This window comes from Octopus bimaculoides, chromosome 1 (assembly GCF_001194135.2).
Source record: "Octopus bimaculoides isolate UCB-OBI-ISO-001 chromosome 1, ASM119413v2, whole genome shotgun sequence".
Taxonomy (NCBI): domain Eukaryota; kingdom Metazoa; phylum Mollusca; class Cephalopoda; order Octopoda; family Octopodidae; genus Octopus; species Octopus bimaculoides.
The window spans coordinates 75,755,139-75,772,183 of NC_068981.1; the positions used below are offsets into that span (position 1 = coordinate 75,755,139).

The following is a 17,045-nucleotide window of genomic DNA, read 5'->3' on the forward strand; positions in this document are numbered from 1 at the left end:
ACTGAGATAAAAAGAAATAATAATAATAATAATAGTAATAATAATAATAATAATAATAATAATAATAATAATAATAAATAATAATAATAATAATAATAATAATAATAATAATAATAATAATAATAATAATAATAACAATAGGTTTCTTAAACATTCACTAGAACAAAACTGTACAAATCCAAATATATGGTACCCTAGGCATAACACCTACATGAACTTCTAACTTGTTGTCTCTTCAGGTCTCTGGGTGAGACTTGGATCCAACTTGTACAAATGTAAAACAAAAGTCAAACATAAAATGATGAAAGATAAAATCGACCTCGGCAGACTGAACTTAGAACGTAAAGATGGACGTAATACCACTAAGCATTTTGTCCGGCGTGCTAACGATTTTGCCAGCTTGCCACCTTAATCATTTCTACTAAAAGCACAAGACCGGGAATTTTGTGGGAGGGGACCAGTCGATTACATTGACAACAGTGTTTCACTGGTACTTAATTTATCGACCCCGAAAGGATGAAAGATCATGTTTTATTATTTTATTGGAAGATGACCAGCACTATAATGGCACACAAATGTGTGGCCAAAGTATTCACTGTGGATCCGCAGCGGCGTTTGTGGGGCTTACAGATCTTGAGGCCAATCCTCAGAGAAGCAGCAAAGCTGAGTGCCAGTCGACATTGATGGTACTACCTTGAGACAGGCACCGGTGTGAAACTGGTTGGCCGATCAGAAACATACCAGACGGTGTCAGTCAAGTTGGTGCACTAGCGCCTCTGAAATCACACTTCACTGGAAGACGTTCCATTTGTTTGTGGAGGCCAGCTCGCGCTCCCCAAGCAAGGTACTTTCAGTGGTATTGTGGAGAAGAGAGAGAGAGATAGAGAGAGAGAGAGAGAGAGGCAGAGAGAGAAAGAGAGAGAGAAAGATAAGAAAACAAATGGAGCAGCAATTAACTCTTAGAAGTTGACCATTGGTATTAAATGGTCATAGTTTAATTATAGTTAAAATAACATTTTAAATTACGAACTACTGTTAACCTTATGGCAAGGCCTATAAATAGGTAATGCACCAGCAGTGCCTACATATATATTGATCCCTTAGACGGTTGTATTTATCCCATGGACGTTAACCTCTAACTCACAATGTATATATTTACATGTGTGTGAATGTGAGTGTGTGTACAGGGAGAGAGAGAAAGAGAGAAAGCGAGAGAGAGTTTGAAGTGGTGTACGTATATTGTATATTGAGAAAAAGGAGGCAGTCAGAATTTTGAATAAATCCTTTATTAGCGCTTTCATTCATACATTTTCATAGGATCTTGAAATTTGAACTCTTTTTTAATTTTTCAGTGTTGAGCGCACCCTCCATCCTTTTCTTACTTCTTCCACCTTACTTCCTAAAATTGACATCTTGGAAGAGTCACTAGCCTTTATCGGAAAATGTGCTTATTTACAAATATGTTGATAGCCGTAGAATGAAAAGAATAAAGAAAGGAGAAAGAGAAAAATAAAAATGCTTTGTAATGAAATTTCAATGAATTGATCGCATTCAGTTGAAAAGAACCTCCCCCCTCTCTCTCGCTCTCTCTATCTATCTATCTATCTATCTATCTATCTATCTATCTATTTCCCTATCTATTTCCCTATCTATCTATCCTTTCCCTATCCTTTATTATTATTTTTTCTCCGTTTTCTTGATTGTCCTGAAACCGCTCTCTCTATCTATTCCCCCTCTTTGCTTTCTACCTCTCTCAATCCATTTTACCAAAAACAAAAGCAAAAACAGTCTTCACTTCTTCGAAACATAGCAAAAACGATCCTATTTATATAAATTATCAACTAAACGTTCTGTTTTTACCAGTTTGATTAGATTTTGTCTTGACGAGTTCGAAATACGAACGAAAGAGTTAATATATGTATGTATGTATGTATGTATGTGCGCGTGCGTATGTGTGTGAAGCGTGTTGCTGAGTGTAAGTTTTTCAGTTATCTATTCACACAGCAACAGAAACCTGAACGCGAATCTAGAAGTAATTATAATACTACTAACAGATTACACAGAGAAAAATCTGAAGGTGGGCGAGCTTTATACTGTACTCTAGTACGTTCTTAATAGAATATAACATAAATATATGTATATAGAAAGATAGACACACACACTCACAGATATATATAAGTAAAGTGTAATGTAAAAACATTACGAAGGATGTATCATAAATACAGTTCTAAATTTAAGAGATAAGGAATTATGTACATTATTTACATTATTTACATTTGACGGATATTTGTCCTCATCTTCTTTGTTTTTAACATAACGTTTCGGCTTATATACGCTCCAGCCCTCATCTGAATAATAATAATAATAATAATAATAATAATAATAATAACATCATCAACAACAACAACAACATCAGCAGCAACAACAACAACAGCAGCAGCAGCAGCAACAACAACAACAACAACAACATCGACAGCAACAACAACAACAACAACAACAATAATAATAATAATAATAACATAGAAAAATACCTTATGAATGAGGACCCAGGTTTGAAATTTCCCAAGATACCCGATAAAGGCTGGAGGGCATATCAGCCGAAACGTTGTGTTAAAAACAAACAAGATGAGGACAAATATCCGTTAAATGTAAATAATGTATATTATAAATAATTAAGATTATTTATGAATATATCAATGGCCAAAAATCTTATCATAAAAATATAAAGAAGAAAAAAATGTTTATAATTATGAAGAAGTCACAATTATAACAAAGACGGCTAAAACTCTTATACGTTAAAAATAGTAGCCCAAACCGCTACAACGCCATTATATCATTCATATTATTTCTCAGGCGACATGGCAAATAGAATCCACAACTTGAAAATAATTGGTTAATTCTCCATTGCAATTTCGGCGTTAGGGACAACTTAAGGAACCCATTCGCCTCGTCAGGGGAAATATTCCTATAGATGGAAATCAAGACAAGACTTTACCTTGCGGCTAGCTTGAATCCCGACTGGCAATAGAAATGTTTTTACCTCTATCTACACAATCAAGTTTTGACTTCAAATGCCATGCACAGCGTTTATGTGAAAAGATTGGTAATCTCGAGCCACGTCAAAATCACCAGATATGAGTTAGGAAACTTTAGATAAGTAGAGAGTAATGTAAAATAATTACTAAGGATATATTATAAATAATTAAGATTATTTATGAATATATCAATGGCCAAACATGTTATCATAAAGGGTATATATAAACGTATGTAAACGATTTAATGTTGATTTCTAAGTACATTTTCTCACGAAATTTTATTGGCAAGAAGAAAATTTCATATTGCCAGCGATAAATGATAAAGGCTTTAACGATGTGTTAAGGATTCATCATTAGCTTAGCATTGCTGTGTGAGTCACCGATGACGCGGAGATAACGCTATATCACTTCTAAATGCTAGCGGATATCAGTGATCATTAGTACATTAGTTGTCGTTCATATACCAGCGGAAAATTATAGTATAGACATTACTAGCAATCTCGAATAATCATCTTACCCTTTAAGCAACACCCAAGTGCCCATATTGATTATGCACGCACGCACATACACATACACACATAAACACGTGCACACATACACAAACACATATATGTATACATACACAAGCACAACGCACACATATACATATATACATCTATCATCCCTCCATATATATGTATGCATATGTATGTGTATGTGCGTGTGTACGTTTGTGCGTACATATGTGCGTGTGTGTGTGTGTGTGTGTGTACTCATACCTGGAGTCCGACAAGCTAGAGCTGAATGCTTCATTGGAAGCACCGTATTTTACTACCTTACGAGGAACTTATATATACATATTAAAAGGGTGGCTTTTTAGCAATTAGAACCTAAATATAAACTTTCAAAGTAACCATCCACAGTCAGTAAAACGGGCTTTAATTATGGGTTTTAGCAAAAGGATTTCCTATCTTTCATCTAATGAGGACATATTTAATTGTCATAAGGATAAGTACGATAAGGCACTTTTGGAGGCGGGGTATGGAGAACGAATTAAATATTTCCAACACGAGCGTGAAATGGACAGTAGTAATAAGGAATATGCTAACCGCAACATTATTGCGCATGATCATACACACAAGTATTGTAAAAATGCACAGATAGCAACAGCAAATGACACTAATAAGACCAGATTTAGTAATTGTATGTATAACTACAAAAACAATAGTTACATACTAAGTAGAAATACGAGGGTCAATGGACGAAGGAAAAATAATATCAATAAGCACACCATCCACAAAGAAACTACTGGTAAGTCGGTAGATAAGATCTGGTGTATAATCCCTTTTGCAATGCAAATAAGGACGAACTTAGCTAAGCAATTATTCAACGTTGTAAATAGACACTTTGATAAGAATAATTGGTGTTCTAAACTTATAAATAGTAGTACACATAATTTAGGGAGCTTATCCTACCTGAATAATAAAAACAAATTGGATACTTTCTACTCAAATAGAAACAAAAGTAGCATCGGCGACGTTATTAGTAGAGACAATAACAATAAACACTACCCTAACCTTAGTACAGAATACACTGAGAACCGAAAATAACCACTTTAACCTCAATAGACCTAATCCTACCCCACTAGGAAGCAATCTCCCGTCTCACAGCATAACTTATGTAACTGTGGGAACAGGAATAATTGCGCCTTTGGTAACACCTGTAGAATTAAGGATGTTATTTACCAATGTACAGTCACAACACAGTCAATGAATATGAGTTATGTTGGAGCAACCCAAAATGAAGACTAGTCACGCACCAACATTCTTTTATAAATAGAAACTTAATTAATTCGACAGGTTTAAGTAGGTAGATTTGAGAGCTCAAAGATAGTAACACTAGCTTCACACTAAATTTGGAGATCCTCGCTACTGCACCTTGGTATAATGAAAAAAAAAGGAAATATTATCTTTGCATTAATGACTTTTTTTTTATATATTCTAACAGCATGTAATCTGCTAGTGAACTTGAGAAACGAGCGAAGTGTAGCTTGCCTGCACAAAGGGAGTCTACTTTCGATAAATATAAATAACACTAGAAATACTTATACTTCCCATAATAGTAGCCCTTCATACTATAATTTATACTTGGCTTTGTTAGGAATAACTGAGGCTTTGGTAGGTATTCAAATAACCAACCCCTCCTCTTACCCTTTTCCTAAGTTTCAAATGTTCCCCTCCAGCCATATCTGTTACCTATTTCTTATACAAATTAACCTTACCCCAATATTATCATCATCTAACCCCTTGCATTATTGCCTATTATTTCTACCAAAACTGATCCGAGAACACAAAGATTTTTTACCATATAGTCTTTTACCCGCTAATAACTACTTCCAATCCTAAATCTTATTTAAATTTTAGTTTTAGTTTTTCCTATCTTTTTTACTTTCTTTATCCTCTAGCATTTTTTATAGCATAGATGTATTATTTGTCGGAACTTGCTGGAATTTGGACGTATTTCGCTACTAACTTATTGTTCTTTCCTCCACCCACTGCCTTTCCCCATTTTAATGTACACTATTAGCCCTACATATTGGCGATCAATATTAGCCCTATGTTTGATTTATTCAACTTCTTATTTTATTTTCTATTATATGTTATTTTCTCTTTATTTTATTGTACTCTATGTCCACCCTCCCCCAATTACATTGTATGTGTCTGTTTGTTTGTGGAACTATGTTAGTTGGGCTTACCAGGAGATATTGGTATAAATGTGTTGTACTATATAGAACAGTAAGTGTTGCCCGTTGATTGAACTTGTATGACTGCACCCACTTAATATATGTTTTATATATTGAGTTAATATATAATATGATTATAATTTTAAATTATTAGATTTATGGATAGGAATAATCTAATTTGAGTGTAATGTAATATAAGCATAGCCTGTTGATTGTAATAGTATGTTTTGCAACCACTTTGAGTTCATATACCTTTGTTTATAATTTTTATGATTAGATTTGATTAGTATTTCATTCTTACCATAGGGTATTTCTTATTGCCTTTTAAGTATGTTTAGTAAATTATTTCAATTAAGGTAACTTTTCTAATATTACTAACTGTACCCATAGAGTGCCAATATACTCTTGTAAATTGTTTTACAATAATAGGAACTATGTCACTTTAATGACTATGTAATGCTTATCAAGCATATGTAGTGGTAATTAGGGAGTTTCATTATTTGATAATTATCAACATGTGATTTGGCCTTAAATATAAACCGCCCAATTGTAAGTGAATTTCTATTTGTGCCTTGTAGTGTACCTATAAGATGGATTTTCCATGCGTACCTCTTTATATCTAATTATTACCACAATTCGCTATATATGACATTTAGTCCAATTTAAATTCCTAGAAGCCATAATTGAATCGCTGAATTACCCGTAGATTAATCACATACCGGTTTCGTTGTTATCACTTACGTAAATACTTACTTAATTGTCCGCAACTCTTCAATATGATCGTCATAGCAATATAATATGCAGAACTATACACGAGACGTCTGCATGAGATTGGACATGTATATAATTCTACCAATTACATTTGGGGTTATATTTCAAAAGTCTTCGTTTCGGCGCGCCAAATAGTGGAAATAATTCTGCAGAAAATAATTCTTTGCAGTGAATTTTTCGGTTAGAGAACATGGTTATATAAATTTAAATAATAAGGGTGAAAAATTTAGTATTAATTTAATTCATATCCTTTTAAAACCAGTGACCTAGCATATTTAAAAATCTGAAGATTCAGAAAAATTATATTACATACATATAAAAGGGATGACCTCGTGTATAGTTTTGGAAATTATATTGCTGTGACGATCACATTGAATAGTTGCAGAAATTACGTAAGTAATTACGTAAGTGGTAACAACGAAACCTGTCTGTGATTAATCTTTACATTTTGTATCTTTTCATTTGTCTTGCTCGCTTACGTTCTGCCGTTTGCTGAATTTTCTGGAGAACAATTTCTTCTTAGTGGTCAGACCATAGGTGGTCTACTTCTAGCATAATCGATGCCCACTTAGTGGTCATCCCTCTTATATGTATGTAATATAATTTTTTCTGAATCTTCAGATTTTTCAATATGCTAGGCCACTGGTTTTAAATTGATATTAATCAAATTAATACTCAATTTTTCATTCTTATTATTTAAATTTATATATATATATAGGTGTGTGTACGTGTATGTGAGTGTTCGTGCGGGAGTGTGTGTATTGTACATGAATGTTTGTGTGAGAAGCTTTACAAGTGCCGTGGGTAGGACTCTGACATTTATAAAAATATGGACATGAAACATATCTGCTTCCTTTAAAACTGATTTGAAGCTAATCAGAAAAACTGTCTTACAAATTAGCCGGTATGTTGTGATTTTCAATGTCCACAATGGTAAACGTTTATTAACTCACATCAAAGCTAGAATTTGTAGAGTTGAGATTTATTATTAAAATATAAACTGAATAATCTATTTATGATTAATCTTCATTATACATGAAACACGTTTAACATAACCATATTATTGAAGTTCAAATCTATAGATTCCTATTCATGTTTTAGATATGTGTGTGTGATATATATTTAATAATATATATTTATATTACATGTGAAAACGAATTGTAGTGGCTCGTATGATTAAATGAGACATGTGAGTGTGGTTATATATGAGTTTAGTATACATACAAACGTATTTACATGTATATATACATATATTTGTATGTGTGTGTTTTTTTTGTGTGCGCGTGTGCATGTGAGTGAAGTGAGGCGGGTATACTTTTTAGTTTCCGACAATAACTTCAGTTACCCAAAGGATACTAAGACAGCGCTCAACCTTTAACGGTTCACATGATAATATTAATACCAATACTTTCTTGTAAACCAAGGCAGCGAGATGGTCAAATCATTTACATGCCAAGCACAATGCTTAACGCGTTTCAGCCGCGTATACGGTCCGATTTAAAATTCTGTGGAGGTCGAGTTTGCCTTTCATACTTTTGCAATCGATAAAAGAAGTACTAGCAGAGGACTGCGGTCGATGTAATCGACTTACCGCTTCCGCCAGAATTGCTGGCCGTGTACTGAAACTTGAAACCAACACACATACATACACGCACACACACACATATATATATGCCCCAGCATGGCCCCAATCAAAATGACTGAACCAACTACAAGAAAAAAGAATACGACGCACACGCACTTACATACGTATATACACAAAATATGTGTACGCCTAAATGCGTATATACGCACACTCATACACACATATATGTAGGTATATGTGTCTGTGAGCATGTATGTCTGTGTTCACGCGTATGTATATAGATTACGTAGATTGCTTCGTACGAACAAACCGAAGCAGTTTAGCAGTAGTTATGTTAAAGTAGGTCAGTAATTGACCCAATACCTTCAGCTTTGAGTATTATTTCTAATTTTGAACATATCCTCGTGGCAAATCTCGGACAGTAGAACAGTAAAGAAACGAACAAGTAAAATATCGCTCTATTTGGTGTAATATAAATACATAAGAGTACGAAATAATGTACGAAATATTCTAATGCTAGCATGCATTAGTTACAATGATCTAGCTGCAGTAAACGTTTTACATAGGTTCATTCATACATACATGCATATCATAATTACACACACACAAACACACACACACATACACACACACACACCAGCACACACATACGCACCCATTCACAGTCACACGCACACACATACACCTGCACACGCACACGCACACACACGCACACACGTACACACAATGTATGTATGTATATGTATATGTGTGTATATGTGTGTGTGCGTGTGTGTGTGTGTGTGTGTATACATACTTAAGTAGGAAATGTCATGGTTTTCAGGGTTTAAAGTCTCAGATCCAATTATCGTGCACACATATCCATATATTTTACAGTTCACTGATTTATCATCTGCTCTAGAAATGGTTTATTCTTCTTAGATCTAAGATGATTATGCATTCCGATGTGTGCAATGTTGTCTCTAAAGATTATTGTCTCTCTGAGATTACTGAACATCTTTGAGAATTCGAGCAATAGGAATGCATTGTATTTATACACACACACACGCACACGCACACACACACACACACATACACCCCCCCCCACACACACACATATATATATATATATATACGTGTGTGAGTATGTGAATATATACATATACATGTGTGTATGTATATTATATGTATATATACGTACGTGCGTGCAATATGTGCTCGACATATGAACCGTCTATAATCCAGGTCTAAGTTCAGCATCGAAACTCTTCAGTTAATAAAAAAAAAAAAACATAAACTTCACTCATTCCCACTCACACTATCGAAAAGTTTTATATTTGTGCATATATGAATAAAGACACGCTCCTGACACATCTACATATGAAATAGTATGTCCTCGTGCGTGAATACGTATATTGTTGCATAAACGCCAGTTCAAAGTGAAGTGATTGTGATGTTACAGATATTAATGAGTGTTTTGTCCGTGTGTAGCAAGGGTTACCGTAAATGACAACCGCTGACGTTAACTTTCAGCATGACTGGTACTTATTCTTCCACTACCGAAATACAAAAGACATTTTGGCAACAATGTGGCATGAACTTATAATGCAATGCATCCTTATTAAAGGCTGGTAGGTATAGCAACCAGCACTGTTATGTTTCCATATGGGAACTGCGTTTTTAAGTTTCTTTCAATCGCTGTTACTATATAGAATAGTTGTTGCACTTAATACTGTTTCTTAGAGAACTTTGTTGATGAGTTTCTTGTTTTCAACAGATAATTTTAAAATTATGATGTTAGAAGACACTTTCAAACACGTGAAGCATTTCAGCAATGAAACGATCTATAAACAATGCAAAAAAAAAAAAACATTAAATTTTAAAGATGCTTGGAAATTTTGTTTGAATTATTTTGCGTGTAAACTTCGCTTTACTTCGTGTTAAATCTATCAGTACTTTCACAATCATTGAAATGAAGCGACAACTTGTTTTTTATTCATTCTAATTCTAACATTGCAGAGGTATTATTAATATTAGTGTTGCATGAGAAAAATGAATTATAAAAAAATGTACAGGTGATATAAATTATGATTACATTCTGCAACGACTATCATCTGTTAAAATTCATATATTTATTGATTATTATTAGATTTACTTCCGTAGTGGAGTGGAATAAATTGTTGCAGTCGTTTACAGTGTATGAATTTCTCATTCAATGTTTAAATACAGAGTTCAAATGATAGTTATATTAGAGGGGAGTGGATAAAAAATGGAAATATCTCGTGATAAAGTCAACATACTAACGCTCACGATATACAAATGTGAGGCAATGTGATACATCATTATTAGCTTTCTGTGGTAAGCCAATTATGGATTTTAGATATGCTTCGACTGCACTTTGGAAATGAGACGATATAAAGTTTACACGGCATCAAAGGTAGTTAAAACTATGTTTTTCAAAGCGAAATACAATATAAATATGGCAATTACCTCTACGAACTATTTATGTTTTCCTTGTGACAAACAATGTATTGCAAAGGTGCAATAATCCGAATTAATATTGGACGAGGGAATGAATGGCGACACACTTCCGGTAGACTACATTAGACAGAATTTCAATTCAGTAATGGAATTTTAATTGCTCTCAAACACGAAAGAAAAGCAAACACGAAAATTACGCACGCAAGCATACATACACATATATACAAAAATATATATGTATGTCCCCAATAGAGCAGTTTTTTGGGCTTGCTCTGCTCACAAGACAATTCTGATTTTTTTGATATATTTCTCGAACGTGGTTGTTAGTGCTCCCAGTGCCCCTATAACTACTGGAATGACACACTTTTCTCATAGTCCACATTCTTTTCAATCGTTTTAATCTTTTCTAGTTCTTTGTCACTAATGCTTGCATCTTCATGTATTGCAATATCTATGATCTGGTTTTCCTTTATCTACCACAACAATATCTGATCACCGAGCCTCGATTAGGTAGTGACACCGGATTGCAAAATCCCACAGAATCTTATGTTCCCTTTTCTCGGTGATACCTTCTGCTTCGTGTTCGTACCATTTCCGTGCTTTGTTCAGGCCGTACTTTTCACATAGCCTCCAGTGGATGAATTTAGCCACGTCATCGTGCCTCTTTTGTAGTGTTTTGGGGCCAGCGTACTACACTCACTCACAATATATGAGATTCTTTCGTTTCTGCTGACACACATACTACAAAGGTACGATTCACTACACTTCTATATTTGGAACTTGGTGTAATTTGTATGCAGAGCTTATTCGTGGGCGCTGTATATGAATGCCTGAGTGCATCCTTTCAGATGACTTTTTCTTAGCCATCTCCAAGTGTTGATCTTATCTTTTCCTTCGATTTCGCTGAGGTATTGTCCATGCAATGGTTTCATTTTCTAGTTGTTTACTCTTTCTTCTTCAGCTTGTTTCTCAAATGACTGTGGGTGAATCACATTTTCGGTAGATGTTATATTGTTAATTCTAACAGCGGCAAGCAAGGATTCACTCGGCTGTTTGATGTGCCATCCCAGACTGTTCTTCTCGTTGAGAACACCCATCTTACATCTTACGTCCTATGAGACCGCTTTCACCCCTGTTTCTAGGCACACATCGTCTATCAGTGTCGCTTTTGGGGTGTAGTACCTTGTTAATTATCAGCCAGATGTAGAGCGTCTCTTCCTGAATCCATTTTGATTTCTCGTAAGAGTTCTTTCAATTTGAGGTTGGATTCGATTGAGTAGCAGTGCATTGTAAATCTTCGCTGCAATTAGTGTTAATGTAATTAACAGAGCAATTATTGACTCTATGGTTGTATATGGATCTCCGACTTGGACTCTCACCAAGAGACTCAGGTGCATGCCGGGCGGTGCCTACACATAATTTTACGTGCAGTGCTCAACATCTCTTGGTTATACAGGAATGTACCACCTTTCTCATCAACCATCCAATACTGAGGTTTGATTGCCACTGCTGGAGAAGTAAAGGAGAACTAGTGAGTAATGTGTTGCTGTGGACAACAAATCATGGTACCACAGCGGTTGGAAGACCACGGAAGACGTATGTATATACAACAGCGTGCAGAAGATGGTGGATGACAATTTGAAGACCTAAAAACACTAATGGAAAATCAGGAGGGATAGAGAGAAGTAGTCAGGCTGGCCCGGGCAATCGTCCCGAGTGGATGACACCTCGATAAAAAAAATGTCATCACTTTTCTAGTATCCTGTCCATTTCTTCAAGTTCGTTCTGTTTCCATCTAACAACACTTGCGCCGTATCGATTTAAGGTAACAGCCTATGTGTTTATTGTTCTGATTTTGTTGTTGCTAGTGAGTCTATTTCCCATAATTAACTTTGTTTTTCTGAGATATTCTCGCTTAAAACTTTCTTTCCTTCACTTTCCTTGATTTTGTCGTAATCCCAAATTCCCATTAGTCTCAATATCCTTGATTTTCTAGCCGTTGGGTAGCCCTACACTATTAGACGACATTACTTTGCCTCTTTATATTGTAAGCATATCATACTTTTTACCCCAAATTCTATTCCGATATCCTTACTGAATATCTGCACTGTTGAGACTAGGCCATTTATTTTATATTCGGTCTTTCCAAAGATCTTTAAATCATCCATATATAACAGATGATTTAATTTTCCTCCACTTTTCAAGGTGGACGCCGATGTAACTTTCCATAATATCTGTGTGAGTGGTATCATACAAATGACAAATAGCACTGGTGATAAACTATCTCATTGAAATATGCTTCTCTTGATATTAACCGCCACCCAAAACTTTCCACATGAAGTTAACTGAAATCCTGTTTTTCATTCATCACCTAATAAAATTTGATATTTATCAGACACCTGTACCAGCTCCAGACATTCTAAAATCCAAGAATGATTTACCATGTCATACCTTTTCTTATAATCGATCCACGCCATGCCCAGGTTAGTAAGTAGTTTCTTGCAGTCGTTCAGTGCCATTCTTTCTATCAGAAGTTGGTTCTTTGTCCCTCGGCCTTCCCTTGGGCACCCTTTCTGTTCCACTGGCAGTTTGTCATTCATTTCCAGGAAGTTATACACATAATTAGATAATATTCATGCCATCAGCTTCCACATCAGAGGCAGACAGTTGACAGGCCGGTAAATATCCACTACATTGATTTTGCTGAGATACTTTTGGCAAAGAAATGTTTTATCTGTGGTCAGCCACTTTGTAATTTGTACACCGTTGTTGATCATTTTATCCATTTGTGTGGCTATTCTTCTGTGAAGTACTGGAAATGTTTCAGCCAATATCCTTGTACCCCATCTAGCCCTGGCATTTCCACTTTGGTATCTTGTTGTCTGTTTGGTTACCATTTCAGTCGTTATTCTAATATTGCGCTGTTTCACTTCATATTTTCCGAAATTGATTCATTCAACCATTTAACATCTTTGATATGTTTTCTTTCATTATCCCAGATGTCACTCCAAGACCTTTTATTTTCTTCAGCGTCTGGTTTCTAACTGCTTTTAACCTTTCCATTCAGCTGTTGATAAACCCCTTTTTCTGGTCTTGGAACAATCCGTTGATTTTATATTGTTTAATTCCTTGGTCATATCTATTGATATTTGTCACTTTAGCCTGCGATCTTTGTTTCAGCACTTCAAGAACCACAGTTAGCTCATTATTCTTTACTCTATATATACATTCTACTTTCTTCGCCCTCTTGATCTAATTTTTTTTCTATCTTTCCAAGATGTTGATATGTTTTCGTAGTTCGTTCTATGTTATCTTCTTTTCCGCCAAGGTTCTTTTTCCTCATTATTATTATTATTATTATTATTATTATTATTATTATTATTATTATTATTATTATTATTATTATTATTATTATTATTATTATTATTATTATTATTATTATTATTATTATTATTATTATTATTATTATTATATTCTCTTTATCACAGGTTTTGTTGGAACACCTGGAGTCTTGCATGCGTACCGGACTTACTACCTGCAGCCTACGGTACCATGCTATTCGTCCAGCTATCTAATACTCTCCTGATTATTCTAGCCGTGTCAAGGAGACACACCTTTTGTAACAGTTCTACTGGGCACTCTATTCCAATTTCCTTTATATCCCTTTTGATGCCTTCTGATACTTGCCAGCCACTTTGGGATTTGTATACCGTTGTTGATCATTTTATCCATTTGCGTGGCTATTCTTCTGTGAAGTGCTGGGAAATTTTCCAGCCAAAATCGTTGTACCCCACCCTGCCCTGCCATTTCCAGTTTGTCATCTTTGTTGTCTGTTACAATAATAGATCCAACAATAATTGGCACTATGTTCACTTTCTTCATTTTCCATAGCCGGGCTATTTCGTACTTAACAGGGTTGTATCTATCTATCATTTCGTCTTCCTTCTTGACTCTTCGTGGGTCAAAGAAGCATGAAGCGTCAGCTATATAGCATATGTGGTGCACCTCGATCACCGCCACTGGGTCCGGTCTAGCACCTCATCTGTTTGGATTGGGAAATCCCAGAGAATTTTGTTAGTCTGGGACTCTGCCACTCTCTGCGATTTGTGCTTCTACCACGACTTCCGGCTCTCTAGCCCCCACTTTTCGCACAGTTTCCAATGTAGAACTTTCGCTACCTGGTCGTCTCGCCACAATTTGTAGTGCTTTTGGGCAAGTTTACGGCATTTTAATATTATCATTGTCAGTATTATTATTATAGATGTTGCACAGTATACAATATCGTGAGGTTCTTGAGTGAAGATATTGTGTCTACTGGAGGTTTGTACTGTCTGTCACAACAATGACCTCAGACAGAGAGTACTTTACTCAATATGCGTGAAGTTCCAAATAATGCCTACTTTTGCAATACATCTAGATTGTAGGGTATCTCTAAGGTTTTCATATGTTTTTTTCAGACTGGGTGGTATTGAACCCAATGTTCCGATATCAATAGGGATAACCTTTAAGTTCGACTCTCATAGCTACCACATCTTAGCGATCTCAGTTCTCATTTCTCCATATTTATCAACGTTTTCTCTTTCTTTCATGATGATATGTTGATCTCCTGGCACTGCTACATCGATTATTAGGCACTCTTATTTGTTCCCCTTAAAGGTTACTATATCCCAAATACTTTACATTCTTAGATCAAATACACAGTTGGAAACTTTGCTTATGATTTCTCCATAAGGTACATGTTTTGTAGTGGGTTGAAGGTATCGACTAAGTCATCCCATCAATATATCTGATCTTGCATTCTGCCGAGATCGATATTATCTTTTATACTTTCGAGGTTGAGAAAATAAGTACGACTGGTGTCGATGTAATCGATTTCTATCCTCACCAAAGCTGCTGACCTGCCAAAATTTGAAACCAATATTTCCTGCCTAGCTTCTAAATTAGAAACATTTTGTGGATGGCAAGAATCGTCAGAACGTTGAACGAAATAACTTTTGCTATTTCTTCTTGCTCTTTGCGTATTAGGTTCAAATTTCACCGTTGTAATCACTTGCATTTCATCCCTCTAAGAGTCTAAGAGCGACAAATTAAAGTACCAGTCGATAATAATAGCTACTGCGCTTATCCTGAAAATAATTACTTACCTTGGGCTTAATTAGAAGCTATTATAATTATTATTGCCTTCATAAGGATACAAAATATTTTCTCTCTCTATTTCCCCCTCTCTCTCTCTCTCTCTCTCTCTCTCTCTCCATATATATATATATATATATATATATGTGTGTGTGTGTGTGTGTGTGTGTGTGTGTGTGTGTGTAAGTATTGATGTGTCAATTTATGAAGTTGTGAATTGTCACCATTGCTAGATCATTGGATTGCTGCCTTGTGGTGTTGGTTACAAATGTTTATATTCTGAGGTCGACTTTATTTCGATAAAATAAAATGCTCGTCAAGAACTGTTGACCTGGAGTCTAAATTAGCAATCAATTGTCCCTATTACACTTAGTTACCGAACTTTACTTTTTGCCGGCTAGATCAACTATAACATTTATCGTTGCAAACATAATTACCGACCACTACTTGTGAATAAATTCCACAATACTTAATCTCTAAATCTAAGACATTTTAAAAAGAAATCCTTATGATTAGCAAGTTTCTATACATAAATTTTCATGCAAATCAAAGTTCTATTTGATATGTAGAAAATATCATTCAGATATATCATTTTAATATTTGCCCCAATGTCATTAATATATGGCTTTATACGTCAATAAATAATTGTTATTATTATTAATTCTGTTTTTAAGTGTTTCTCTTTGTTTTGTGGAAAGATTACTTGATTCACATACATCACTAATTAATGCTTAGTCTGGTTATCCGTTTGTCGTGTGAGAATTGTAGAATTCATTGATAATTGCAGTGCGTATATTTGGTATTTCTGATACATTCTGGTATATTTTGATAAGTATATATATATCTGTGTGTGTGTGTGCGTGTGTGTGTGTCCGTGCGTGCGTGCGTGCCTGTGTGTATGTATATACATGTAAATGTGTGAGGATGCGTATGTACATAAATACGTATATATATTATGTATGTATGTATGTATGTATGTATCTATGTATCTATGTATATATGTGTGTGAATGCAGAGCATTTACTGATTTCTAATGTTTCTATTGATTGTATCGTTTTTCTTTCATTTCAGGTAAGTAGCTGTAATGCTTTCATGTCAGTCTGGAGGTTAATATCAGCATTGTTGTCAGGTAAAAATCAATATGGAAATTTTCCTAATGTAGGACAGCTTGCTTTGTGCTTTCATTTTCTACAGAGAACGAGATACATTAAGACTTCTTGTAATTATGTCTTGCCAGATGTTATACAAATGGAGTGAATGTTTGCGCGCCTGTATGTGTTTATATCTTTGTACATATATGGTATATAATATATACATGTTTATATATATATATATATAT

At 34.9% G+C, this 17,045-nt stretch overlaps 1 protein-coding gene across 1 annotated transcript in view; it reads left to right on the top strand.

The window, feature by feature from the left end:
• Positions 1 to 16,908, top strand: part of LOC128247641 (putative uncharacterized protein DDB_G0285119) — a 289,172-nt gene extending 272,264 nt beyond the window's left edge. Inside the window, exon 2 of the mRNA XM_052967528.1 lies at positions 16,778 to 16,908. Coding sequence (XP_052823488.1) covers positions 16,778 to 16,785 — 8 coding nt within the window. The 3' untranslated portion in view covers positions 16,786 to 16,908. The remainder of the gene's footprint in view (positions 1 to 16,777) is intronic.
• The last annotated feature ends 137 nt before the right edge of the window (positions 16,909 to 17,045 follow it).